The sequence below is a fragment of the Buteo buteo genome, chromosome 23 (assembly GCF_964188355.1).
Source record: "Buteo buteo chromosome 23, bButBut1.hap1.1, whole genome shotgun sequence".
NCBI classification, from domain to species: Eukaryota; Metazoa; Chordata; class Aves; order Accipitriformes; family Accipitridae; genus Buteo; species Buteo buteo.
Genome location: NC_134193.1, coordinates 6,544,343 through 6,571,391, shown reverse-complemented (window position 1 = coordinate 6,571,391; position 27,049 = coordinate 6,544,343). Strand labels below are relative to the sequence as shown.

Sequence of the window (27,049 nt, the reverse complement as noted above, 5' to 3'; positions counted from 1 at the left end):
GCCGAACGGTGCCGGGGACCGGGGACCGAGCACGGCTCCGTCCGCCGGTGGCAAGCCCGGTACCCAGCGCCCCGAGCATCCCTCCGGCCACCCCCTCAGCATGCCTGCCGCGTTCCCCTGCGGGTGAAGAGCTCCTGCTATTTTAGGGTGAGGACACCCCGAAACAAGCCCTCGGCTTGCAGGACAAGGTGAGGTGGGTTGGGGCCGGGCAGGGTCGGGCGGCTGCCGCCGGGGAGCGGTGCGAGGTCGGCGGGAGGAAGCAGCCCGGGGAGCGGGGGGGAGGGAACGGCGGCTCCTCTCCGGTTGCGTCGGCCCCGAGGGGCTCCGGCAGACGGCCCCGGGGCGGTCCCGAGGGGCGGTGGGGCTCCGCCGCTCTCCCCGGGGCTGGCCGGCGGCTCCCGCTCCCCCCGGAGCACCGGGAGCGGTTGCGAAGTGGGATGGAGGTGGGTGCAGGATGTGTCCCGGGGGGGGGGGGGGGGAGCGGGCCAGAGCCCCAGGGGACGGCACAGACGGGAGTGGGGTTGTTTTGTTGGTTTCTTTTTTTCCCACCTCCCCGCACAGGCTCCATCCCGGCTCACAGCGCAGTTAACGATGCCAGTTGCTGATCGCCTCCCTGTGCCTTTGCAGGTGACCGAGGGACCCCAGCGTGAGGCGGGGGGGGACCGGAGCATCATGGCACACCCCGTCTCAGCCTTCCAGGCTGCCTACATCTCTATTGAAGTCCTCATCGCTTTGGTGTCCGTGCCGGGGAATATCCTGGTCATTTGGGCTGTGAAGATGAACCAGGCGCTGCGGGATGCCACTTTCTGCTTCATCGTCTCACTGGCGGTGGCCGACGTGGCCGTGGGGGCTCTGGTCATCCCCCTGGCCATCATCATCAACATCGGACCGCAGACGGAGTTTTACAGTTGCCTCATGGTGGCCTGTCCCGTCCTCATCCTCACCGAGAGCTCCATCCTGGCACTCCTGGCCATCGCCGTGGATCGATACTTGCGGGTCAAGATCCCCGTCAGGTAGGAAAATGTGTCAGGACCAGATCTGCAGTGGCTGCTGCGGGGGTTCAAAGGGAGCAAGGATGCCCCAAACTTGGAGAAGCACTGAGAGAAAGGTCTTCCTCCACGCTGCCTGCCCGGGCACATCTGGCCACAGCAGCAATCGGGACAGGCTGGGTCAGGGTGGGTTCCTGCAGCCTCCGGTAGCTTTGCCTGGGGGTTCAGGGGATGCTGGGTGTGCAGGCAGAGATCACATTGTGGCAGCCAGCAGGCAGGACAGGGCAGCCCCTCGCAGGGTCCTTGTGGCCAGGACAAAGTGTGTCCCACCCACACATGGGACAGCACCGGCAGGGTGCTTCAGGGAATGGAAAGGGGATGATAGATTTTTCTTCAGCCCAGGTTTTCCCTTGCCATGGGGAGCCCAGAAGCCCGGGGGTGATAACCTGCTTGCTCCTGGACACGTGAGACACAGCTTTGGGGTTTTGAGGGACCAGAGGTGAGAGCCCAGCACATCTCATGGGGCAGGCTCACCCAGGAGAGACCCCTGGCTATGGGGCTGCCCCACAAATGACTCCTCTTCCTGTTTTTCCCCTTCTCATCATCTGTATCTGTTGTCAAAGCCAAGCCAATAGTAAATACCATGGGGCATAAATGAGGGGGATGCACTGTATTTGAACGCTGCTGCTCCGGGAGGAGCTATTTAACTGCTTTGTGGCCAGATCACTCCCCTCCAGCATGGTGCTGCAGCCCTTGGGGCTGGGGGGAGGCAGCTGTGGGGCCCGGGTGCTGCAGTGGGACTGGGGGGTGTCAGCGGGGCTTGAAGGGGATGTGACACCAAGCTCGAGTGCAGCCCCTGTCTCCCGGCTCAGCCTCTCGCTTTGCAGTCACTGTGATTAGTCCCCCTTGCTCTGTCCGAGGACATGCCCAGGCTGCAGGGACACCTTTGCTGGGCTTGTCGGCTCTGGGAAGGCTCCCATGTCTGAGAGCATTGCTGGAAAAGTCAGCTCAGCCCGGATGGCTGAGCACACACCCAGCTCATGTCACCCCACTGACCCCTTTGCAGTTCAGACATGGGCTCCAGCCCCTTTGCTGGCGGGGTCCACAACGCTTCATGAGCACAAAGACCCCCAAAAAGGGACCCAACCCCCTTGTGTTAAGTGCTGCCCAAACCCCAATGGGTGTAGGACCCTTCCCGGGGCAGGAATCACCTTCCCGTACAGGGACACAGGGACAGGAGGCACCTGCATCTGGGTCAACTGGCCGTTCTGGAGTGCTTGGTGTCCCCAGATCCACTGGATCAGGCCAGAGATCTGTTGTTTTGGGAGTTTTCCTGCAGCCATGGCCAGCAGAGGCTGCTTAGTGAAGGAGTGTAAGGCAGAGGGGGGGGCCACAGGATAAAACCACAGTCCCTGCCCACCCCTTCCCAGCCACACACGATTTCGCAGGCTGTTCCTGACTTCCTCCCTAAGTGTGATTTTCCCAGCCTGAAAAAATCCTCGTCTTCCAGCCTGTCAGTGTAACTGAAGTGATTCTCACCCTGTCATTGCTCTTGGTGCTTTTTTGGTCCTCCTGCATCCCCAGCGCAGTGGGGATAGGTTCAGGTGTGGGAGTACTGCGGCTTTATACATAGCAACACTGCCTAGCTCTCATCAGTCATTTTTCTAACAAACACAGTCTTTTTTCCTCCCTTGCTGCCTCTGAGAATCAAATGGGCTTTTTCAGGGAGATTTTTGCCCTGAGCCCAGGACCTTTACTGGGAGCAACATTAAGTTAGAGCCTTCTGTGCTGTGTATAATTTGGGTGGGTTTTTCTCATGCAATATCAACCCTGAATTTTGTCATCCCATCATGTGCCTGAGCACCCAGCATTATGAGAGTTTTCCTCTGACTTTTTGTAGCCTACTTTAATATTGAAAGGGTTCATAGCCTCAACAAGAAAGGTTTGGCTTCACCAGCTCTCCTGTTCACTTATCCCTGGATGTTTCCTTCTTTCCCCAGCATGAATTCCCAGCAGTTGGCAAATGCAGTGATTTTAGGTGATTTTGTGCCCTGGACACAGCAGCAGCAAAAGTATCACAAACAGGAGAGAAAATGCCACTAAAGAAAATTCCCTGAATCTGAAATGCCTCAAGTTTCTCCCAACCTGTTGCTAGATGCTAAAAGATGATACTGAAAACATTTTTACAGTGCTGACAGTTCAAATCGCAGCTTCGTGGTGATGTTCCTCATTGCAACGCCAAACCCACTGGCATGAAAATTGATGCTGGGTGCTAAGAGCCTGCGACACCTCGGTGGGACTTGGGTCCCCAGCGAGACATGTGTGGCCACTCATACCTGGGAGACCTCGGGCAGAGCTGCTAAGGTCCCTGGAGGTCCACAGGCAGCAATGGCATCCAGTCCTGGGCAGCGATGGCATCCCACAGAGATTTGCAGGCAGGTGGGGAGCAATGTGGGGGGATCTCTGCCTCAGCTACATCCCTAGGGCAGGCAGGACACAGAGCAGGGACGTCCCCTCCAGTACGTGGCTGGGCAGCATCAGGTACGGAGGGGACAGGGTCAGCAGGCAGCGTGCACGCTACAGCCTGCTTATGTGCCAAGTCCCCAGATAAGCCTGGCACAGGGTGGGTGCTTGCCAGTGTGACCCACATGTGGTCTGGTGTGGCCAAGGGGATCTCGTGGGCTGTCGTGCATGGGGTTCCCCCACATCGCTGGCCCCGCTATCCGCTCGCAGGCAGCCCTGGCTCTGCCGAGGCTTGGGGAGAGGCAACAGTGGGGAAGGGAAATGCATTTCATAGAGGCAGCTGACTGGGACTGGGAGCAGCAAGGAGAGAGGCTCCATGCATCCCTGCTCCGTCCTCATGCCAACCACCCCACAAATGCCATCTCTGCTCTGGTGATCCCCAGTGAGTCAGCACTTGCATTTCGGGTTCCATGAAGGGGTGTGCAAAGGTTTCCACATCCTGGCCAATTGGGGTGAGAAGCCAATGGGACTATTGTCTGGAAAGAGTTTTCTGAAGGAGAAGCAAAGTCACCGCTGGACTTTCCAGGCTTTCTATTTAATTAGGTAGAGGCAGGACTGGAGGCACAGCTTGGCAGGGAGCGGGTGGAATGTGGTGCATCGCAGCCCGGCTCCGGCTCCTGTCTACACATGCACACCCTGGCCCTGGGGGCTGCGAGCTTGGGGGAACAACCTAGAGGTTTGCTCCTTCTTCCAGCAAACACATGGAGCCGTCCGCTGCCCATGCACCTGGCTGGAAAGTGAGCCCTGGGGGGAGATTGGGAGCTTTGCAGCCCTGGGGCTGGGTGTTTGGTGGCAGTATGTCTTGAGTAAATGATGCCCCAAGACATTTGTAATGTGTCTCTTGATGGCAGTGGGAGATGCCCAAGTGGCATCCGATGTTCCATCTCGGGCATCCTCCTCGCTCCCATGGCTGTGTTTCCCATGGACACAGAAACACAGAGGAACATGGGCCACTCGTGCAAGGTGGAGGCAGATTTTGCAGAGTGAAGAGGGGTCTTGCATGGCTTTGAGTTGGCACCTCCTTCCTCCTGCTCTTGGAGGTAAACTCAGTGCACACCCAGCATGGTTGGGGGACCAGGATATCCCACCAAACCCTCTCCCTCTGCCCCAAACCCCTGGGTAGCATCCTTCCTGGCTGCTGGGGTCTGAAGGATGCTGCCTCCCTTCAGGAGCCTTATCTTGACTATGGAGGGATGCAAGAGCATCACTCGGGTTGAGCAGGCTGGAGCAGAGGGTACCACACTCCCCAGCCTCCACAGGAACCCCTCTAAACAGCTGGAAACCACCTAAAATAGGTTTGCGGCGCTCATGCTGGTGGAAAAGCTCACATCTCCCCTCTCGCATCCTTCCTCTCCGCCCAGCGGCAAGGCAGGACCCCTGTCCTGGCGTCCCCTCCAGCCAGGCACAGCGGGGTCCCCCAGCACAACCCAAACTTCCCTCTTGCAGCTGCGCTGGGGGAAGATGAAACGAGTTCAAAGGGAGGGGAAGCAGCCGGCTAGGGGCGTCCGGCAGGAACCGGCCCCTCGGCATCCCTGTGGCGGCAGTTGGCGGCAGGGGACGGTGCCGGAGGGATGTTTGTGGGGGATGTAGTTCCTTTGTTGCCAGCCTCTACTGACTCAGGGGCCCCGTCTCTGCTCTGAGATGCTGCGTTTGGCTTTTTGGAGAGGGCCATGGCAGAAGAGGCTGCTGTCCTCAGGACATGCTGAACCATAGCCCTTGGCCAGGGATGCTGGATGCAGCCTGGTCCTGTCTTGGCGTGTCCCTGGGGGTCCTCACCTTGTTTACTTCACTTGGACCACCAGCTCTTTCCTCAAACACTTTGAAAGATGTGCCAGGAGGATAAAAGCTGGAGAAATCTGCTGGTAGCAAGAGCCCTTGCACGTGAGGTCTCTCACTGCACAGCAGGGACCTCCACCCTCAGTGCCTGGGCCCCAAAATCGGAATGCCCCTCCCCACCCCTCCCCCAGCCCTGCCCTTCCCATCCTGCAGCACCCTGAGGAGCATCCCACCAGGGCAAGCTGCATTTTGTGCTGTTAAAGTTTTTGAACACACACATAAGGCTGCAAAGTCATGGAAATTAGACCAAACCAGGCTGGAAATTGCTAGGAAATGGGGGGGGGGGGGGCAGGAGGCTGGGGTGCAGCAGGGGGAGAGCCCAGGGTAAAGCAGGGTCTGTGGGTGGTTCTGCAGACAGTGCTGGCATTCTCCCATGGTTCAGGAGTGCCCTGTCCTGAGCTTTTCGAGATAAAACAGCTCAGGGATGGCAGGAGCAACCCTCAGCCCTGGACTGCAGTGCCTGCAAGCCAGGAGGTGAGGAGGACTTGCAGGTAGCCTGCGAGCTCTTGGATGGACCTGGCAGTGGAAGGGGGAAGTTTTCCACCTTGACCCTGCTGGTTTTCAGGCTCCTGCCTGAACTCGGGCTCTTGCTGGGATTGCAGCGCTCTTTCCCCTTCTCTCCAGGCCTGCCAAGGGCTGCAGGCGTGGGGCCAGCTGGGGCTGGGTCACAGGGAAGCCTAGGAAGTCTTGTCACCCTCAGCCAGCTGGGTCGTGGAGCAATGCATGCGTCTGAGATGGTTTTCCCCCTTTTCCTCCACTGAGAGTTCATGGAGGGTCTTGGCAGGAGAGTGATGAGAACCCTGCTGCCATGGGAGGGGGGACGAGTAGGACATCAGGATAAGACCCTGCTTTGGCCAAAATTCCCAGGCACCAAAGCAGCTAAGGTCCCATGGGAAAACTTTCCAGCACTCCCAACACAAATTGCCAGGAAACCTTCCCAGACACTTGGGCTCTGAGACCAAGCAGATGTGTCCAGTATGGAGATGGTGAGGTTTCAGACCAGGCTGGGATGCTTGGTGGCCCCAGTGCCTGTGGGAGCTGGTCCCCTGGGGACGGTACCCACTGAAGAGGGAAGGTATCAAACCACAGAAGCAATTTTTCAGACTGGCACAAGGGTTTCAACCCAGAGCAATGGGATGAAATTAAGAAAAAGAAATGTATGCTCCATCTGAGGGCAATTTGCTGGCCAGATGATGGGTTTCACATGTCCCCAGGGACACAAAGGTGACTGGAGATGTGTCTAGCCAGTGTGGCCAAAACAGCAGATGATAAGTGAGGGCAACTGTAAGTGATCCTGTCCAGCCAGGCAAGTGAATAAGCCAAACCATGGCTCTTCCAAGGCTTATTTTTAAATTTGGAGGAAACATTTCAAAAGCATCCAGGTGACTCAGAGCAGGGACTGTGAGCTCGGAGAGCTGCAGGGGAGCTCTTGTGCCCAGGAGGTCATCTAGGTTTCTTTTGACCTCCATTAGTCAATGAAAAGACACCATCCATCCTTACAGGTTCTGCTCCTGCAAAAGCAGATTGAATTTCCAAGGAAAACTCTCCCATTTATCATAAACCGGAGAAATTTTGGAGACTGGCAGGTCTTTGCAGCCGCCTCTTTTGTTTCTTCCTTTGCTGCCCTCTGCCAGGTATATTTTTAGCCAACAAGGGTGATCTATGGAGACCTTAATTCCTAAGGAACAGGCAGATCTGAACCAAGGATGAAGAATAAAAGGCAGAAATCAGTCCAGAGAGGTTTGCTGGAGACTTTGGGCTATTTCCAAGCTGCAGTTTCCAGCACCCTGCACCAGCTCAGCAAGTGGGTGCTAAATCAGAACAAGCATTTCACACCAAGCTCTGCTCAAACCAAATTCAGGGTGCACAGACAAGCTGTGTTGGTCTGGGACCAGGAGCTCAATTCTGGTATCACCAAAATACTCAGAGCCTTGGAAATGGGAAGGAATTTACCAGCAGGTTATATTGGTCTTGAGATCCTGGTAAATACCCAGGTGAGCTGGTTTTCAGCATGACTCTCTGATCCCCAGAGTAATTTTCAGCCAAGAGCATGCTAAGTCAGAGATCAAAGCCACGAGGGCTCTGCCCTCGGTGAGGGGACGTCTGGATTTGGCTCGGCGGGAGCGAGCACAGCTGCTGCAGCGGCACCACGAGGTATTTGCCAACAGACGCAAAATCAGGTCACTCGAAAAAGATACAGACGCTGCCATGCCAGCCAGAGGGAAGTGACTTGGGCTGTAAGCAGTGTCCCCAGCTCCTGGGTTCTTAGGGAAAATGCTGGGGTTTGTAGGTGTCCCCCTCCTTGGATTGCAGCAAGGGTCTGACTGTGGGATGCTCTGTTCTCAGTAGCACAGAGGGAAGGGGAGAAGAGCACTGAATCCTGTGTAGGGATGTTGTGGACTTGATGTTATTTGGGGTAATTCCCAAATTTTCTGCATTAAAAGGGCAGGGGGAGATGCATGATCTCCAGACACCCTGGACAGGCTTCCTGGGCAGCAGCACCCTGTCTCATCCCAGCCCTTCTCCTGTATCTCTGAGCGGGGCAAGATGTGGTCCCTGTGCGGGTAATCTGCCCAGGGTATCATTGCGCCTTGACCCCTTTAGCTGTGAGTCAACATCTGTCTCCTCAGCAGAGCTTACGTCTGCCTGCATTGCGCTGCAGGGCGATGAACAAAAGCAGCTTCTTCTTGCTGATGTTTGCCTGCTACACCCCAAAATCATGCTCTGGAAATATTTTTTTTTTTTTTCCCATTTCTATTGATTTTCAGGTTAATGCATTAACCCCTGACAATGCATCACCAGTAAATTTGAAGGTATGTTCCCAGCAAAGGCAACAGCACGTTTGCAGACAGGGAAACTGAGGCACAGAGCAGCACCGTGGCTCGCTCAGGGTGACCCCACCAGGCAGGGATAGAGGCTGAGGCACAGCAGGTATGGCAACTGAGATATACTGGGACAACCTGGCCTTTCTGTTCATGCAATGTGCAGTGATCAGATGGTCTCATGTCATGACTGTGCCCAGGGCACCCAGCAGCCAGGCTCCTCCATGATCCCAGCCCATGCCATGGTGATCCATGCAGGAGTAAATCAATGAAATGGGGTTATCCAGGAGGCCAAATAGTCCTCCTGGGCTACAGGTCCCTGATATGCAGAGCCTGGAATCAAGAATGCCAAAAGTCACTCTTGTCAGCAATCAGTTCAAATTAAAAGTGGCAGCATCTCCCTCCACTGGGAGAGTCAAAATGGGCTGAGACACATCTGTAGGGATGATGCCCTCAGTGAGGGGGCTCCTGCCCATTAATTCATCCTACAGGGAACACAGACATCAAACCAGGTGGAGATGGGTAGATGGAATGCAGCAAGGCTCTGTCACCTCCATAGTAGTCATTCAGGTCTGTTGGGTACCATCAACCCAAGAGGACCCACTCTACAAAGCGGGCAGATGGGACACTAGCCAGCTTGTGTTTCTTCCTCCCCGTGGCAATATAAACTGACCATGAGGTCCCCACCAAGCAAAAGATGAGGATCACCAACAGTCAGGGCCACCCGGACATGGTGGGGTGTCCAGCAAGGTGTCTGCAGTGAGTAAGGTGAAGTACCTCACTGCAGGTGAGTGATGGTCCTGTGTCCATGGTATGATAGTCCATCAGACCTGTGGTTGAGCAGCAGAGCCCCAAAAACACCTGGGAACACCCAGACAGACTGTCACACTTCCAACAGCACCACTGAGCACTTCAGAGATGATTTTCCCTTTTCTGGAGTGACTGGGGTGTTTCCAAGGGTGCTAGGTTGGTGGAGGCGATGATGATGCACATTGGAGCTTGGGGTCCAGTGCTTTTGAAGGACCCTGTGCAGCTGCTGGCAATAAGACAAGTGAAACACCCTACAGAAGGAGGCTCTGCCAAAGCAAAAGCTGCTGATTCAGCCTGCCCAGTCCCCACCAGCCCAGCCTGGCCCTGCAGGCAGCGTGTCAGGAGTGAGTCAGGACCAGCTCACCATGGTGTGTGCCGTTACCACAGCCATCCGGTGCTGGAGCTGGCTTGGGGCATGCAGGAGCCCTTTGGTGGGTGGTCCTGGGTCTTCCCCACCCCTGAGATGAAATAATGTGATGCCATCAATGGGAGGTGTCGTCATCACCCAGTCTTTACAGAAATGGTCCCACCTTCGCTCCACACCAGCCAGAGCAGGTGATAGAGCAGAAATAAGTGACTCACAGGGTCAGGGCTGGGTGTGCAGGCAGGCTCGGGCATTCCTCTGCCACAGAGCCAGCACCAACCCCCTCCCCAGTGACCGGCTCTGGAGCCACAGGCTGGTCTCCGTGTCATTGCCCAGCCCTTGGCATGTGCATGTGGCATCTGTCTTGCTCTGGTGGGGAATGTGCCATGTGGCCACCAACAGCCAAGCCACCCTCAGCTCCTTTTACACCCCAGGGTGCATCACAGCATGGTTTTTATAGCCCATTCACAGTGTTAGAATAAGCTTAACTGTGTCTTAAATGTGCCAGGTTGACTCTGTTGACCAGAAAGGGGATTTTGGCCATGAGTTTGGATGGGAGACAGTTGGGACAAAGCCCACCAGACTCCATTTTCAAAATCTGATCTGGAGGAACCTCCAGACCCACAGCTGCAATGTGCAGCCAGTGAGGCCAGACCCAACAAGATCTCCTGTCCAGGACATCTCAAAGCAGCTTGTACCCAAACACAAGGGACTATTGGACATGGGGATGTGCTCTGAGGGGACATGGCAGCCACCTGGCTTGGTGGCCTGGGATCTGCAAGTCCTTAGGCCTCCAAGGCAGAGCAGGCAGGGCTGGGCAAAGGCTCAGGGATGGGGGCCATGGAGCAACTCCATTCAAATGGCCATGTTCAAAATCAACCTGACAAAGGGGAGGAATGATTTATCCCGAGGGGTCACAGTGCAAGCCTCAGCATGGAGAGGGGCTTTGGTGGGACTAGTCAGAGCAGACATGAGGGAGTCGAGAGGGGTCTGAAATTCAGAAAGTCAGCGTATTTGCAGGTCTATATTCTGGTGTGGAGGCAGGGAGGATAGAAAAGTTACTGCAACACAAAGAAGTATGGAAAAAAGGAGGAAAATGTGGAGGAGGCACTGTGGTGAAATGACCTGGGAGATGAGTTTCTTTATGACACACACAGGAGTCATTTCAGAATGGAAGGAAACTGATGGGCTGGAAGAAAACCTCTGGCTGGAGGAAGGACAGGAAAAAAACCTGCAGGGTCCTGCCCACAGGGGTGTGAGGGAAGCCCAGGTGTGAATCATGGGAGGGTTGTGGTCCCTGCAGACAGCAGGACATGGAACATGGAAGAGACCATGCAGGCGAGAGACTCTTGGAGGGACGGGGTCAGCTTGAAAGACTCGTCCCCCTGGGGACAACAGTACCATCTCAGAGCCTGGGGAAACAACAGCCAGCACAACTGAGCTAATATGAACAGCATTGGTTTATCCCGGAGATAAATTAATGATTTTTCAAAGTGATCCCACTAGATGCAGCAGGGATGGGCGCAGGAGCTGAGAGAAGGGGAGAACCCAGCATGCGGGCTGTCGATGGGCTGGGAAAAGTGGTCCCAGGGAGCTGGTCCTTTTGGAACACATCTCATCGAAGGTGACCTGAACTTTCAAGCCCATCAAATGGGAAACCAGCCATCCCAGAGGCTGTCCGGGCTCCTGGCAGGGAGATGCCTTCTCTGGCAGCACGGCTGCCCAGCTGCTGAGGCAGGCATGTGGCTCTTGCACAGGATGCCCAGTTGCAAGAAAGAGCGATTGATGCTCTCCAAGGTGGCCACAAAAAAGCCCCACAGCTAGTGGGGTGTCCTGCAGAATAGCAATGAGCTGAGCACCCCCTGCTCTGCCAGCACCCAGCCCCACTGCTGCTGGGCACATAGCCTGCTGCTGGGCACATAGCCGCCTTTCCAACTGGAGGGGGGCTCAATGGGCAGGTCTGGGTACTCAGGAGACATCAGTGGTGATGTCATCAGCAAGAGAGTATAAACTAACCCCAAGGGGTTGAGATGCTCCTTCCTATAGAGCACAGGCAGCAATTGCCTATGGGCTAAGGGCCAGATGGGCGATGGGGGGCAAATAGGGGAGGAAGGACTATTTTTGGTGATGTAGGGCAGTGCAGAGCAGGATCAGCCACTGGAAAGTTTTGCAGCATCTGGGTTTGCCCTTCACTGCACTGAGCCCAGTGGGACCCAGCAGTTCCCCCTTACACCCTTGCCCCATCTCTCGTTGCCTTTTCCATCCTTCCCCCATCCCTTCTTTGCCTGGGCTTTGCCCCACAGCACTGAGCAGGGGACCACTTTCAGCAGCCACTGCAGTCTTGAGTGGTCTGGTTGGATTTTTGTTAAGAACAAAAGTCTCTGTTCACAAAAAGGAGCTGGAGGAGGAAAGGCGATTTGTTCCCCAGCCCCATTCCCTTGTCTTCTTTGCCAGCCTCCAACCGTGCTGTCCCTGAGACCAGCCATGGTGTTCTTGCACACAGACCTCCGGGTACAGTGATGCCCAAGCAGGACTGCAGGGACACAGAGGCAGGGAGGTGACATCGTCCCATTTCCACACCCTGCCTGTGGTGACAATAACACCTTTCTATTGCTCCTCAAAGGAGGGCCAGAGCACAGAAAGCCAGGACATCACTGGCATGGCTGTCTATCTGCCTTCTCTGGGCCATTTCTGTCACTGCATCCAGAGACCAGGATGATTTTTCTTCTCCTTCAAATAAGGGAAATGCCAGCTCCTGGCACCAGGGATGTTTTCTCATTCAACTCAGTTCATCTTGCTTCACTTGGCATGTCATAGTCCCCCTCTGCGACTCAGTTTCCCCATCTGTTCACAGAGGGAATGATGCTACAAACTCTCTGCAAGCACCGAGAGGCTTACAGACTAAATTATTTCTCTTTCTTTTCTGCACTGGTAACAACACTCAGTGACTTAAACCGTGTAACACGCAAAACCAAAACACTCATTTTTCTCAGTGCAAATAGCTCTGTTCGCCAGTGGTCAAGGCTAGGAGAGAGCTTAGAGCACAGCCTGCGTCCAGATGGATATGGCATAGCCTGCACAGAGCCAGGGGGACGCCCGCATGGGTGCAAGCAGGAGGGCTTTATTTTAAGGGGGATCAATCCCCACATTCAGCGCTGCTGGGACACAGGTGCTTTATGGGCTCAGAGGGGTCAGTTTGCTCAAAGGGAGCTCAGGGTGCTCTGATACCAGCAGCCATCCCTGTCTTGCTTTCACACCCACTCCCATGATGCTCACAGCACCAGTGATGCAGACGGCCACCGTCTGTAAGGCCATCCCCTGCCCTAAGTGCCACAGGTCCAGCCACAGCAAAGCACCTCCATTTCCAGCAGCCTGGGGACCTCCTTGCAGTGCTGCATGTCGCTTTTGCACCAGGGAAGGGGGATGCCGGGTCCCTCGCAGGCTCCACAGGGACCGGCACAGTCCTTGTGCTTGGGGAGGACTTGATCCTGCCCGGCCCATGCATCCTTCACCTCCATGCCCTGTGCTAGCTAGGCTGCCTGGGCAGGCTCAGGCTATGTCTGCCCATTGCTCCTTGCCTGGATTTAACTGCCAGAGTAATTAGGAAGATGCACAGGGTGTAATTTATGCCCAGCTGATACATTTTGCTGCAATTCCTGGTCTTGGGTCTCAGCTCTTTGTCTCCACCATCCTGATGGAAATACTGAGCTGCTTTCTTCCAGGCAACAAGGTCAATCAGTTTTACTCCAAGGGAATAAATAATCTTTTAACTATGAAAGAGGAATCAGAGTTTAAATAATAAACTTCAGGTTTGCTTTGCATTTGCACTTTTTATTTGTTTTCCTGGCAAAAGATTGTTTCTTTGCAGTGAGGGAACATTTGATTGAGGTGTTAACTGGAGCCTTCACTTTCAATTTGGCATTTCATTTGAATATAGCTATATAGACCTGCACTGGACAGATTCATCCCAATGTAAATAACTTAATGGCTTGACACATATGTGCTCTGATCCTCACCTCCCATTTTTATGGTGTTGTGGAGGGGCGAATAACAGAGGTTTTACTCAAGCTTTGCGGCAAGTTGTGTTTGGACAGAAGCTAAAAGTCAACTATAGCATGAAATGGTGTCTCTGAAACTATTTTCATTAATTGAAAGTACATATAGCCAGCTCACTAGCAAAAAAAAATTAAATTAATCCAACTGCTTTTTGCATTTGAAATTCATCTTTTAATGAGGGGGGGAACATGCGTTGGACAGAAGATGCTGAACTCATTGTTTTGGGTTACCGTGTCCTCTGAGGTTTAGAAACAGTAGATCTCGTTGGCACTCCTAATTCTCATTTAGACATTGGGTGGAGAAAACAGCCTCCCTCATTTTGTCAGCTTCCAGCCAATTTTTCAGTCTTGAATGTATTAAACATTGAACTGGGCTAAGTGCAAGAAGGGAAATGTTCCCTTTGCAGCGACAAATCGTGCTGTGAGGATCCTCTACAGCAATAACAAGTTGTAGCCTAAGAAACTGAGGACTTCAGTTGTTGATTGCAAAATCAGGGGTCAGGTTAGCAAGCAGAAGTGTAAAAAAAGAAGAAATTAAAAGGCAGTTGATACTAATCTCTTGTTCCAACTGTAATTTAGGATATGTCTTTTTCTGAAGAGTCTTTCTGCATTGGAGAGATAAAGTCCCACCTCAGCCCTGCTTCATGGCTGGGTTAATGCCTCTTAATGGGAGATGCTATCTCCAGTTTCCTGCCTCCCATTTAACCAGGGAGCAGAGCTTAATGTCCTGTCAAATGCAGATGAAAGTCCAACAGCAGGTCTCAAGACCCCTCTTATTTCCCTTCTAGTTGGGATCTCTGATCTGCTCCTGCCTTTTAATGGCTCTCAGTGCTTTTCAGACACACCTGGTTGGAGGTCTCCTCTGAGTACTGACTTGCCCTTTGATTTAGCAGCATTCACAGAGCATGGTGGTGACATGCAGGGAAGGATGATGGCACTGGGCAACCTGCCTTGGTGCTGTATAGATAGCACCAGACGCTTCCTTAGCTGGCATCTTCCTCTTAGCACGGCTGGCTTTCTGCAAGCCACAGCATTTTGTGGGATGGGGTATGAGCCATAGAGGCTCTCAGAGCCCAATCTCACCAGGCATTTTATATCTGCCGTCTCATTTCAATTTCTCATAGAGCCCACATTTGACAGGTTTGGCATTTTAAGTGGTTTTTAGAGCTGCCTTCTTTCTTCATCCTCCCCTCTTCCCCCTCCCTTCTCCATTTTGGGGGGCTGACTTTCAGAGTCCTCATTTCAAAGAGGTTCTTTTGCATAGGGAACAAAAATATGCAATGCATAGAAAAATTCAAGTACAATACAAACAGTAATTGAAAAAACACTGCTTTTATCCAGCAAAGTCCTGGATTTACACTGAAGATAGCCAAAGCTGCCTTTTATCCCTTCTTCTTTGTACTACATGAGTACATCGCCCTGACTTCTCTAATCACACAGTGACACACAGAGACACGCGGGATCAGCTGCTGAGCCAGGCCTGGGCAATCAGCTCCCAGCGAATCACCACGGCAGGGACAGGGCTGATGTGTGAGAGATCTCTGAGGTGGCCAGATCCACAGGGTGATGGTCTGGCATGGCGAGGGCAGATGACTTGATCTCCCCACCACGATGCTGGGTGAGAAGCACCTCCAGCACACTGTCCAGAGAGGGATGCATGTGGGGTTTGAGCAGCTTCTCCTGAAACATTCTTGCTCTGCAGAAATTGTCTTCTGCTGGAGGTGGGGTTGCTCTCAGCATTAGAAAGGGCTCAGCCATGTGATGGGGGTGTGCAGGACCCACCCTTAGACTCAGACCCCTACTCCTCTCCAAGGAGATGTTCGCACACCAAATTTCTAATTTTGACAGAAAAACTGTAAACAGACACTAAAAATGTCCAGTTAATCTATTGCACAGGGGTAACACTGAAAACAAGTCCATGGGCACACTGTGCTGTCCATCAGTGGTGTAGCCAGCTTTCATAATATCACCCCCATCTCTTAGGGACTGGGCTGTTCCTCTCTATGTGCCCTAATTCCCAAAGTCCTGGTGCTACAGAAGAATCTTAATTTCTGTTTCTTTTCTCTTTTAAAGCAGCACTTCTCATGCTTTGCATTGCAGAGAAATGCTCAAAAATGCTGCTGCCTGAAACCAGGAGCCAAAAGACAAGAACATCTCATTTTTTCCCCCAGTTCTGAGATTCTGCAGCTCATTTCATGATTTTACAGCCGTTGCCAATAGTGTTAAATCATTTCCCTCCCACCTACCCGGGGGTCCTGGAGGGAGAAGCCAGTGATCCAGGAAAATCCTGGAGGGCCGTGACCACACATGTTGGAGCTGGGAGGGAGCTCTGGAGCTGCCTGGGCACAAATCTATGGCTCAGGGCAACTTGTACCCCATTGAGCAGGGACACTGGGTGCACCCTCAGGACTGTCACATGGTGGCAGGAGGGTGACACATCCAGAGCATGGCTACCCCCGTGCAGGCGCTCAGCACCCTTGGATGCAGTCGGTGCTGCCCACAGCATCAGGTGATCTCACGGCTCCCTTTGGGACATGAAGGGTCTGCCTGGGTTTAGAGGGCAGCACTCCCCAATAGGCACAAATTAAATGATCATTTCCATCAGACATCAGATGCCCTGGGCATCCCCAGCCCCCTGCTTAACCCCCACTCATCCATATTTGGGATAAGGGGGCTGAGCACTGGGTGAGTGGTCCTTGCCAAGAATTGCTGCTTATGCAGTGACAGAGCACTTGAATATGTCAAGATCCAGCCACAGGCTGTAAACCAAGCCCAGTTTGAAAACAAGATTAACTTTATGTGCACAAAGGATTTACATTTGCTGCTGGGGTGAAGGATGCTGCTTGAAGGATGTGAGAAAAATTGCCTTTCTCATTGAGCAGCGGTGCACGACATGTGCTCCTTTGCCTTCTTTGGACAACAGCAGCATCTCCTCCACACCCAAGGCAGAGCCTGAAGGGGAAGGATGTGTGCAAGGTCCCCATGCTTTCCATCCTCCCTGCTCACAATGTCCAGCCCTCCCGTACTCGCCCTTCCCCCTGCAGCATCCTGTCACAGTGGGAGCCGCTGGGATGCCCAAGGGGAAGCTGTTGGCACCGGTCCCCAGTGGAGCCGCTGTGGAGGTTACTCGCATCCCACCTCTGAGATGAGAACAACTGGGCAAGTGATCTGAAAGAAGCTCTGCAGTTACTGGAAGCCTGTGGTTTGTTCCCAAAGATGGGTTGTGATTCATCGCCAGAGCCTGGGAAGTCCAGTGGCACAGACATCCCAAATAAAGCAGGCTGCAGAGATCCAGCCAGCAGCTACTTCTCCATCGAGGCCAGGAGCAGCCCCAGGAGGGGTGTGCAACTGCTTGGCAATGAATTCATCCAGGCTGGTGTGATGTTGTGGCTGCTGCTAACATACCAGGGACCAGAGATGTGATAAGACAAGTCTCTTTGGCTCAGAGAGCCAAGGCAAAGCAGGCAAAGACTTAACTCAATCCTCTAGCTGGAACCCAAAATATGGCAGGTTTAGACTCAAAAAACAGGTGGCCAGTGTGGGCATGTGTATGGGCATTGAGGTGGAGGGAAACAAGCCCTTAAACAGCTTCATGAGGCTGTGGGTGATGCTGCCCCATGGGAGATGCCAAATTCAAGGTGGGCTGAGCTGTGATGTGTGCTTTGAGGCTTGGTCCCACCAGGGCTGATAGCATCAAGAGAGCAGCAGAGGTGGGGGGATGTGTCTGGCCTCTGGGTCCACGCTGTGGACCGCTGGAGTCAGGGGAGGACACCTCTTTCCACACTTGTAGTCAGCCACTGGATGGACACCCCTGATGGACTTTCATGTTTTGTACTGCCGGTCTAGGGTGAAGATACCCTGACACAGCCTGGCTGCCCTGTAGAAGCATCATTCCCCATTTCTAAGTATTTTAGCCCACAAAGCCCTTTTCTACCTTATTTCCCCTGCTTCTTGTGGGGATGTTTGTCTCCCTAGGGCTGCTTTTGGATGTGCCCACATCCCTCTGCAGTCCTCAGGGATCCCAGGGTGCCTCCAAGGTCCTGGGAGATGTGTCAGGACAGGCTGAACCCACGCCAAGGCAGCAGCATCTCCCCTGACCCTGTGTGGGGTCCAGGAGGGCTGCAAATGGTCCAGGTCCCTGCACAATCTGCTCTGACAAAGCTTGAAGCACAAAACACCCTTTTTCTGTCACTTTCTTGCCGTTTGCTGGAGCTGTGGCCAGCTCCAGCTTCACCCACCACCAAACAAAGCACTCACCAAAGCCCTGGGGACGCCGTGCCTCAGTGTGTGGGGACCAGTCAATTTTGACAGGATGGATTTGTTCTCATAAGCCTCATAATCAGCCTTGCCTTTATCCATTACAGAATTACTGGCTATTAAAAGTGGTTAGAAATGTTCGATGGACTTGCCAGCTGCTTCACCCGGTCGTAGCTGCTTGCGCTTTGCAGTCATTTGTTGCAGAATAATTCCTACACAGACAGCTGCCATTTTAGGATGGTAAAGCCAAACCCTGGACACAGACTGGACCAGGAAGAACTTCAGTGTGATGCACACAACCCAGCGCACTTATGGATCTATACACACCCATGCACATGCTTTCAGCCTCTCATGGTGGCTTTGGGCAAGGTTTGCATTAAACAGCCTCGTGATGTGGTGCCATCTCCTCTTGCTGCAGTGGAGACCCAAGGTGTTTTGGGAGCAGAGGTTCTCAAGGAAGAAGGCTGGGCATGCCCAGCTCCTCTCTCTGCTGAGCCTGGGGTGTTGAGCTGCTGTAACTCCAGGTCACCACCTGTGGGCTGAGCTCTAGGGATTAGAAAGGTGCCAGCTGCTTGTAGAGCTGATGCCAAGCAGAAAGGACATCAAATGGTGAGAAAAATCCTTCTCTGACTCTGGGTGGGGTGGTCCCAGCCCTGCTCTGCACCTCTGCAGGGCACTGCTCCAGCTGCAATAGCAGCCGTGACCTCTGAAATCATGGCTCAGTGCACACAGGGAGATTAGCAGCAGTGTGGCAGGGAGGACCTGGCACCCATCAGGGACATCTATTGCTGGACGCCCTCACAGACTCCCAGCTTTGGACCACCTGCTCCTACCTCTTGCAGCACACAGCTCAGGGAGTGCCAAGCACCCTTCTCCTGCAGTCCTCTGGGCTGTCCCAGTGCGTGCTCCAGACTGGGGCAGCTGGTGATGATGGGAGCAGGACAGCCCTGACCCAGACTGTCTCAGTGGGTGCCAGAGAGGTTCTAGGTGGAGATTTGGGATGCAGCCCCATCCACGTGAGTGGTGGGTAAAAGGTGTCTGTTCCCATCGGTGCCTCTCCTGCCATGGGAATCTGTTGCAGCCCCCCTGAAAGAGTGACCTGTAGAAAACCCAAACATCGCCCTCACCCGCCTGTCCCCTCCAGCCGAGCTCTTGCTTACCCTGAGCAAACAGACATGGGTACAGTGCGAGGCAGAGATTTTCCTCCTCATCTCCTTTGAAATCAGTTCTTCAAAGTCACACGAGGAGTCTGAGATCAGGATGGTGGAAACCGCCTTGTCATAGCCACCTGGCTTGTCCTCTCCCACCATGTGCCCCCGTCACCTCTTGTCCCAGGGGCCTGCTGGCACTTCTCAGGTTTCTCCCACAGCTCAAATTTCTTGCAGACCAACCAACCAGAGGTGCTGGAATGGGACATTGCACAGGGCACTTTGGGTCCTCCTGGTCCCTTTGGAGCACTAGGAAGTGTCTCTGTGGTAGGACATCCATGTTAGGCTGGAAATACTGTGCCAATAGAGGCTGCTGGGCTATTTTGGTGCAGGACAGGGGCTCCATCACCAACCAAAACCAATGTCCTTGCTGCAGAAGGACGTATTCTTCTGACTCACCTGAAAGACTCTCCATGGGTTTTGGACCAGTTTTTTACATCTTTTCTTGCCAGCTGGCATCTGACAAGCAACAAGTCTGGGATTTTGGGATCAGGACAATCCCCCATGCATCCCAGAGGAGATGCTGATAGGACCAGTCTCTTCTTTTTCGAGAATTTGTAGGAACAGGCTGTCATGGAGAGCTCCATCCAGGTACCAGCTTTGGCTGTTGTTGGTTGACATCTGTCCCTCCCAAGGCCACCACTCACATGGCGACGCACCCACCAGCGTCACAAACTCACATTTCTTCCAAGGTGGAAAACCAGAAGTGATGTGACCATTAGAGCAACATGCTGAAACAGTGTTGGCACCCCTCTGCCCAGGAGATGTTTTCTCACATCATCTCCACAGTGTGTCATTGCCACCTGTCACCCCTATTCTGGCTGTGAGAGTTGCCAGGATGATGCAGGATGGTGTGAAATGCCTTCATGGTGGGAGTCATCCAACAGCTCAAGCCATGTTTGCAAACAACTTGGGCCAATCACTAGCGTTGACTTGGGGCAGTAGTTGGATGGATGCTGTCAGGAGTGTGAAGGGCTGAGCGGCTAGTGTTTGACCCCAAAGAGCTGCAAAGCTCCCAACTGTCACATAGGAGGGATGTGAACAAATAAGAGATGCACTCAAATGATGAAGGGGGAAGCTGGTGCTAAGGGACATCTACGCCAATGCTAACAGACCTTTTTAGACATTTTAATACACCTTCAAATCCTTAATAACCTCCAAAATTTTGAACTTAGAGTTTTCACCTAAATGAAGCCCAAAAGAGATCTGAAGGGAAGGAGCTGAACAGCCAAAGCAAGAGACTGAAGGAATAAACTTTTCACATCCAGGGTTAGAGGTGACAAAGGAGCCATAATCAGGGTTCCTCTGTCACGCAGTGTCCCTTCTGCAGCACTTCCCACCTTGTGCAGGTGTCCAGGGGCCTCTTTGTCCCAACCCTGAGCCGCAGCTGAGATTGCCCCTCACAGAACCTGGAAGCCACTTCACATTTCTCAGCTTCGCGTTTATGAGCAGGTCTGAACACCAACATCTGAGTTTTCTCACCCAGTGGCCTCCAGGACACTGAAAGATCTGAAGCAAAGATGAAGCCAGGAAAAAGGAGCAGAAACCAAAATCCTCTGAGATCAAAGCACTTTTGTCTAGAGATTTTCAATTAGATCAGAACATGCTCTGGCTGCTTTTCCTTGCTGCGTTCATAATGCAGATGAGCTTCATGTCAGCTTGGCCTCCTTTCCTCCTACCACGTTGGCTCCAGCTTCATTTCATTAGCGATGGCCTGCCTTCATTAGTGAATTAATTCCCCAGGAATTGTACTGCAATAAACTCTACCAGAGCAAGGACCAGCAGAGCTGCATCTTGGGGCTGGCTGGACAACTGCAAGTATTTTCTGGACCGAAAGGATATTCACAGAAATACTAAAACCAAATTTTATTCAAACCAGACCTGGAATCTTTGAAGCTTTTTCAACCAAAACAAGAGGAGATGTTTTGTATGTTAGATTTGGATTGACCTGTGGGTTGGAAATCTAGGAAATGAGCCCTCTTCTCTCCTGGGGGACAGATCCCAAGACAAAAGTCAAATCAATATAAATGCAATGAATACATTGCTCTCCATTTGTTTTCAGATGTGTCTTGATATGTTAGATGGCCATGGGGGCTTTGCCCACCCAGTGCCAGACACCTAAAGAGCAGGTCCTGGGCTGAGCTGGGCTCCCTTGGCTGCCACAGAGAGGGATGCAGAGGTCTGGCCACACCAAAATGTGGCAGAAGAACTTGAATCTAGTCTGGGAATGATGAGTGATGGATCAGTGACTCCATCCTCAGCCCAAGAAACTTTGACTGCAGCATCTCCTGAAGCATCCTGTCACGAGGCAGCACCTCTCCCTTGAGGAGCCTGCTCCATGTCTCCCTGTTAGCTCTGCGCAGCCCCTGGGGACAATTTGTCTGCCTCCGCCTCCAACCATCACTTCTTGCACTTCCTCTGGGGACGCAAACAGCACTCTATCAATAATTGATATTTTGCCTCTTTGCGTTATTTTCCAAACCCTCAAAGACATTTTTGTTCCACACCAAACCAAAGCTCCTGCCCACCCCATTTCCCTGGGATATCAATGAGGTTGGACAGTTGCTGTCCTCCCTCCAGGCTCCTTTCTCCTGGCCTTGGCAGGGCATCCAGGAGGACTTGGGGTGATGCCCATCTCTGTGGGGAAGGGATGGTGCAAAAACCACCAGTGAGGGAGGACAGGAGGAAAAACTAGCAATTATGGTCAGGCTCAAAACCCCACAGACAAAGGAAACAAACCCAAATTGTATGATGATGGTGACTATTACCATGGATGTTTTAGTCGCAGCTGTTAATAAAAAAATTATAGTAGTAATAAAATTGCAATGATGCTAGCAATTGTTCTAATGCTGATGATAATAAGATTATTTATGAATTGTGAGCCATTATCAGCATTTTCTAGTGCTTCTGCCTCCCAGACCCATCCCAAACTCCAGCCCTGTCATATTAATGCAAAATGAGGTAAATGAGAAAGGCTTTTTCCTTATGACATAACCAAGGAAGAAACACGGGAACAGCAAAGTCTGTCCCTGGCCCCTCTGCTAATTAATCCCCACCAAACGCCCTGTGCCATGGGGTTGAGCTTTAGGGTTTGCAGCCTTCAGAGCAGCTGAGCCCCATGAGAGCTGCATGGTCAGACCCTGTGGGGTGGACAGAGGAGTCATTTTATGGCTTTTGTCATTCTCCATGTAGGACTGACAGGGGACAGTGGGCACCCATGGGCACCCATGGGCCCCCAGGGAGCATGTTTCCCCGCAGGCTGCTGCAGCTGGCTCTGCCCTTGGCTTGTTGCTTGAAGGAGCAAAAGGAACAAAAGCCCCAGCTCCAAGTGTTGCTGTTTCCTATGGATATTTCAGGTTCAGCCATGATTCCTGTGACCCTGGTGCACACGTGCAAGGGGATGCACAGACAGGCTTTGCTCTCAGCTGCTGGCTGCTTCTTCAGTGCCATGCTTAAACCTCATGGTGTGAAGTGAAGCGAGGAGCAGGGAGAGCCAGGTCCTGATGCTTGAACTGGTGTGTGTCAGGCCAGGCATGTGCAGCAAGGTGGCAGAGATGGATGTGCAGCAAGGAGGGATGGATATGGACCATGGCAGAGAGATGGATGTGCAGCAAGGAGGAGGGATGGATGCGCAGTGGGGTGGGGGCATCCATGTGAAGTAGAGGGATGGATGTGCAGTGAAGAGGAGAGATGGATGTGCATTAACAAGGGGTGGATGTGTATTGAGAAAGGATAGATGTGCAGCGAGGAGGAATGGATGTGAAGTGAGGAGGGATGGATGTGCAGCGAGGAGGAATGGATGTGAAGTGAGGAGGGATGAATGTGCAGCGAGGACAGATGTGCAGTGAGGAGGAGGGAGGGACATGCACCGAAGTGTGGAGGTGGATGAGCAGTGTGTGGGACGATTGTTCTGCTATGTGTGTGTTATACACTCTGGACCATGTGAGCTTGCATGCACCCAGGGACCTGAGGTCTGCTCGACCTCCGCAGCTGTCCTGATAGCCATCTGCAACAACACGCAATGTTCTGGAGCTGCAGGGGGCCAGGACCGTCTGGGCTGGGCCCCCTGCAGCCGTTCCCCATCCCTTCTGCTTTGGCTGCAAGAGTGAACACTGTGTCCTCTGATCCAACCCTGGTTCATGACTAACAACAAGGTCTCAGTGCTCTGAGACTCAGGAGACTCTGCCCTGTATGCTACCCCAACCCAGGCATGAGGACAGGGGAAGAAGGGGTGGGTGCTCTGGGAGCTGCTCCATGCCTGGGTGCTGGCTGCAAGCCCTGGGAGGGTGTCTGGGGACCATGGTGGCACCTCTGCTGCTCAGCAGCCTTGTCTCTCCGGCAATGGCTGTCACACAGCTCTGCAGGGCAGGGAGCACCCAAGACAGCAGCACGTTCAGCAAAATCAGTAGAAGACCCTAGAAACCCGGGAGAGTGGGGAGGTGGGACACAGCTTGCAGGGATTGCAAAGAGAGAAGGAGCTGGGGGGCGGGAGTGCTGTTATTTCTAGTGTCACCCCACCGAGCTGCTGGAGCCTGAGGAGGGGGCAGTGGAGTGTCACAGCTGGAAGGGCACATCAGCCTTCCCCAGGGACCTGTTATTCATGACGTGGGGTGCACAGGCCAGCACACAACTCCCCGGGAGCCTCTGGTATCCTTCTGCCACCCACTGCTCCCATTACCCCCCCTTCCCTTGACTTGGTCCACGGCACTGGTGCTCTCCCACCACTCCTCGCCCTCCCCGTGCCCCAGCTCTCCCTGCCCTGTGCCTTTCTCAGGGTCTTCTGCCCTCTCTCCTCCCCACAAGGAATAAATCAATCTCCAGCTCCAGCCTTGGCTCTCAGAGGAAACAGCAGCCCGTGTTGCTACCTCCTTCCCACGGGACCTGGCTGCCTCCAGGATGCTGGGAATCTTTTCCCAGACCAGAGGGGGTTCATTCAGGAAAGCTGTTGGTGACCAGTGGCTCTGGACCCTCTGGACTCATGGGGACCAGTGTCTCCTCCTCCACTCTGTGCCCCTCTATGCTCCCAGCCTGACACCTTGCCCTTTAGATTGGTCTTGAGAAGGGACCTTCAAGGGGGAGGGAGAGTGGGTTTGGGTTCTTAGCTTTGTTAAAAAGCCCCAAAATGCTCCATTTTTCCACCACAGGTAAAGGTTGCAGGCATGCAGCAGGGAGATCTGAGCATCAGGATGGAGATCCAGGTTTGCCAGCCACCTCCATGTGGTCCCCATGGCCAGGTTAACACCAGCATCACTGAAAAACCCAGTAAACAGTCAGAAAAACTTTCTTTGTTCAATCCCCTCTGGTGGAAAGCAATTACACTTGGGCTGCGAGTCTTCTCCGCCTCCAAGGAGAAGATTTCCTTTGAGGGCCAGGGGGAAAAAAAATCAATCTATCAGGCTCCACTTCCCGCTTGGAGAGCTCTGGAGAGACAAGCCCAGCCCCAGTGTGCTCTCTGGTAGCATCAGGGAGGGAGCAGAGCCCAGCCGCAGCACGGCTCTCCTCCTCCTCCTCCATCCCTTGGCACCAGCCCATCAGGAAAGAGGGTTTTGTCGATTGGCCCAGCACATTAGGAAATGAAACAGGCTGTGCCCAGAAGCTTTCCCAGGAGGTCCATTAGCACCGGTGGATCCTTCCTCCAGCCTGGTAGGTCCCAGAGGATGCTTTTGCTGGTGATTTCCTCCCCCGGCAAACGGGGAATTGTCTGGGACAAGGTGCCAGCAGGGCTGGTGCATGGGGGGAGAAAAGAGTGACCTGCTGCTCTGGGTGTAGGGAGCTCAGGTGTAAGGTGGGCTGCCAGAGCTACATGAAACCCCCCTAGATATGAGGATTGACCACACGGGCACAGTCCAGGTCGCTAACGCATTTCCTGGCTTGGCATCAAGCCCCAGAGCTCCAGGATCATGTCTGAGGTCTCTGCCCATCCCTGGGGCTGGGGGAGATGGTGGGAGACAGGGTGAGGTTCCCCAGGGCACATGCAGAGAAACCAGTCTGTTAACATATCTATCGGGACAAGCTGTTACCGATTGCCAAGGAAGGGAGTGAGGAGCATTGTGCCATCTCAGCAGGGGCACTGCCATCCCATGTGGAGCAGTCTTAACCCCCAGGCAGAGCATTCTTCTTGTGTTTAATTCTTTCCTGCGGTTGTTGTCTCTTCCACAGGTATAAGAGCGTGGTGACACCCCGGCGGGCAGCAGTGGCCATCGCTTGCTGTTGGATCGTCTCCTTTCTGGTGGGACTCACCCCTATGTTTGGCTGGAACAACCTCAACAAGATGCGGAGGACTCAGGAGCTCAACGCCAGCCACACAGAGTTTGTCATCAAGTGTCAGTTTGAGACAGTCATCAGCATGGAGTATATGGTGTACTTCAACTTCTTCGTTTGGGTCCTGCCTCCTCTGTTGCTGATGCTGCTCATCTACCTGGAAGTCTTCAATCTCATCCGCAAGCAACTCAACAAGAAGGTCTCCTCCAGCTCCAATGACCCCCAGAAGTATTATGGGAAGGAGCTGAAGATCGCCAAGTCATTAGCACTGGTCCTCTTCCTCTTTGCGCTCAGCTGGCTCCCTCTGCACGTCCTCAACTGCATCACCTTGTTCTGCCCATCCTGCGAGACACCACACATCCTCACTTATATCGCCATCTTCCTCACCCATGGCAACTCGGCCATGAACCCCATCGTCTATGCCTTCAGGATCAAGAAGTTCCGGACAGCCTTCCTGCAGATCTGGAACCAGTACTTCTGCTGCAAAACCAACAAAAATGCCAGCACCACCACTGCTGAGCTGGGCAACTAGGAGCTGGAGAGAGCAGAGAGGGGTTCTCCAACCCAGTCCCCATCTGGCCACTGTTCCTGCTGTTAGGAGAAGGGGTAGTGAGGACCCGGGAGGGCTGGGTTCACCAGCCCTGTGCAATCTGAACAGTCATGTCCCCCAGCTGTCGCAGGCGGTTATTTATTCACAAGCATCGTACTGTTTTGATATTGTAGCCTGCAGTGTTCCTTTCCTTTTTTTTTTGCCTGTTTGTTTTTGTTTTTCATTTTTTTAAGGGTTGCCAAGTATTTAAGGAGAAATTGTACAGACAAAGGCGCAGTTTATCTTCATGCAAATAAAGTAAAATAATAAAAACTACCCAGGAGGTCCTCTGCTGTTGATGGAGACCTCTGGCTCCTTGGAGCGCAGCAGTCGATGATGCTGGGAGTACATCGTGCTCTGGCCCCTGCGTTCATGGACCCATGGGGGGTACCTGGGCACTGGGGCAAAGGGATGCTCTGGTGGGAGTGAAGCTGGTGACAACCAGGAGAGCCCAGGGCAATGAGATTTCTGCAGCTCTGAAGCTGGCAGCTTTCAAGCCCTTTGTTTCTCCTCTATAATCCAAGGAGAGGTGAGCTGGGCTGAGACATGGGAAGAGATAGGAAAAGGCATACCATGGCAATGCCAGCACCCACAGGGTGATGAACCCACCATCCCCACAGAGCAAAGGGTCAGTCTCCAACTCTCAACACTACCAGAGAGGTAGGTAGAGGGGACAGGAAACCCTTAAGCATAACCCCAGAGTACTCTGGAAGAAGTAACCTTTGCTGCCCCAATGGCTCTCCATGGACCCCAGCAACACCACCATCCCTGCAAGCTACAACCAGGGAGCTGTGTCCCCTCCATGTGTCTTCTCTCTCCTCTTACTTTGGCTTTGAGTCATTTTTCCCTCTTTTCTCCTGCCTGTCTTCTGTGCAAGGCAGTAGCAAGCCTCTCCCAGCCCCTGTTTGTCTTATCTCTCCCACATCGCTCCCTACCACCCTCCCTGTGCAGCCAAACCCTTTTGACCCAAACTTCGTGGATTAACGCAGCCACCTCCATGGCCCCGGGGAGCAGAGACACCTGCGCTCATTTGAGGGCAAGTGGGGGACAGCTGCAGACCACCGTGTTGGTGTTGATGCTGCCGCAGGGGCATTTTCCCACCCCCATATGTCTGCCTCAGGTTTAGCTGTGAGCAGGGTGTATTGTTAGACAAATTTGAGGAAGGGGTGGCTGGAGATGGACCATCACCCCCACCCAGCTCTGTGGTACCTGTGGATGCTGGCAGCCACACTGCCAGTCCCTGCTCTGCAGCAGGATCTCGTCCAGGGCTGAAGAGGTGGTGGGAAGAGTTAATCTGAGTTAATTGGGATTCTTTTCTTATCAGCATCCCTTGTT

The 27,049-nt window shown here is 53.4% G+C and overlaps 1 protein-coding gene across 3 annotated transcripts; it reads left to right on the top strand.

The window, feature by feature from the left end:
• On the top strand, window positions 1–25,990 carry ADORA1 (adenosine A1 receptor). Of its 3 annotated transcripts, none has more exons than XM_075054996.1 (3): window positions 1–188; window positions 628–1,013; window positions 25,024–25,990. In XM_075054996.1, the coding sequence occupies exons 2-3, from the start codon at window positions 673–675 to the stop codon at window positions 25,655–25,657; spliced, it is 975 nt and encodes a 324-aa protein (XP_074911097.1). In that variant the 5' UTR covers window positions 1–188; window positions 628–672; the 3' UTR covers window positions 25,658–25,990. The 3 variants fall into 3 exon arrangements, with proteins under 3 accessions (XP_074911097.1, XP_074911096.1, XP_074911095.1); XM_075054995.1 differs by lacking the exon at window positions 1–188 and adding an exon at window positions 316–443; XM_075054994.1 differs by lacking the exon at window positions 1–188 and having other exon boundaries at window positions 527–1,013.
• The last annotated feature ends 1,059 nt before the right edge of the window (window positions 25,991–27,049 follow it).

What these genes read in the sequence shown, in the direction of transcription:
- ADORA1 (XM_075054994.1), top strand. Translation starts at nt 592, where the DNA reads ATGCCAGTTGCTGATCGCCTCCCTGTGCCTTTGCAGGTGACCGAGGGA. An exon ending in CGGGTCAAGATCCCCGTCAG is followed by an intron (nt 1,014 to 25,023) that starts GTAGGAAAATGT and finishes TCTCTTCCACAG; the next exon opens with GTATAAGAGCGTGGTGACAC.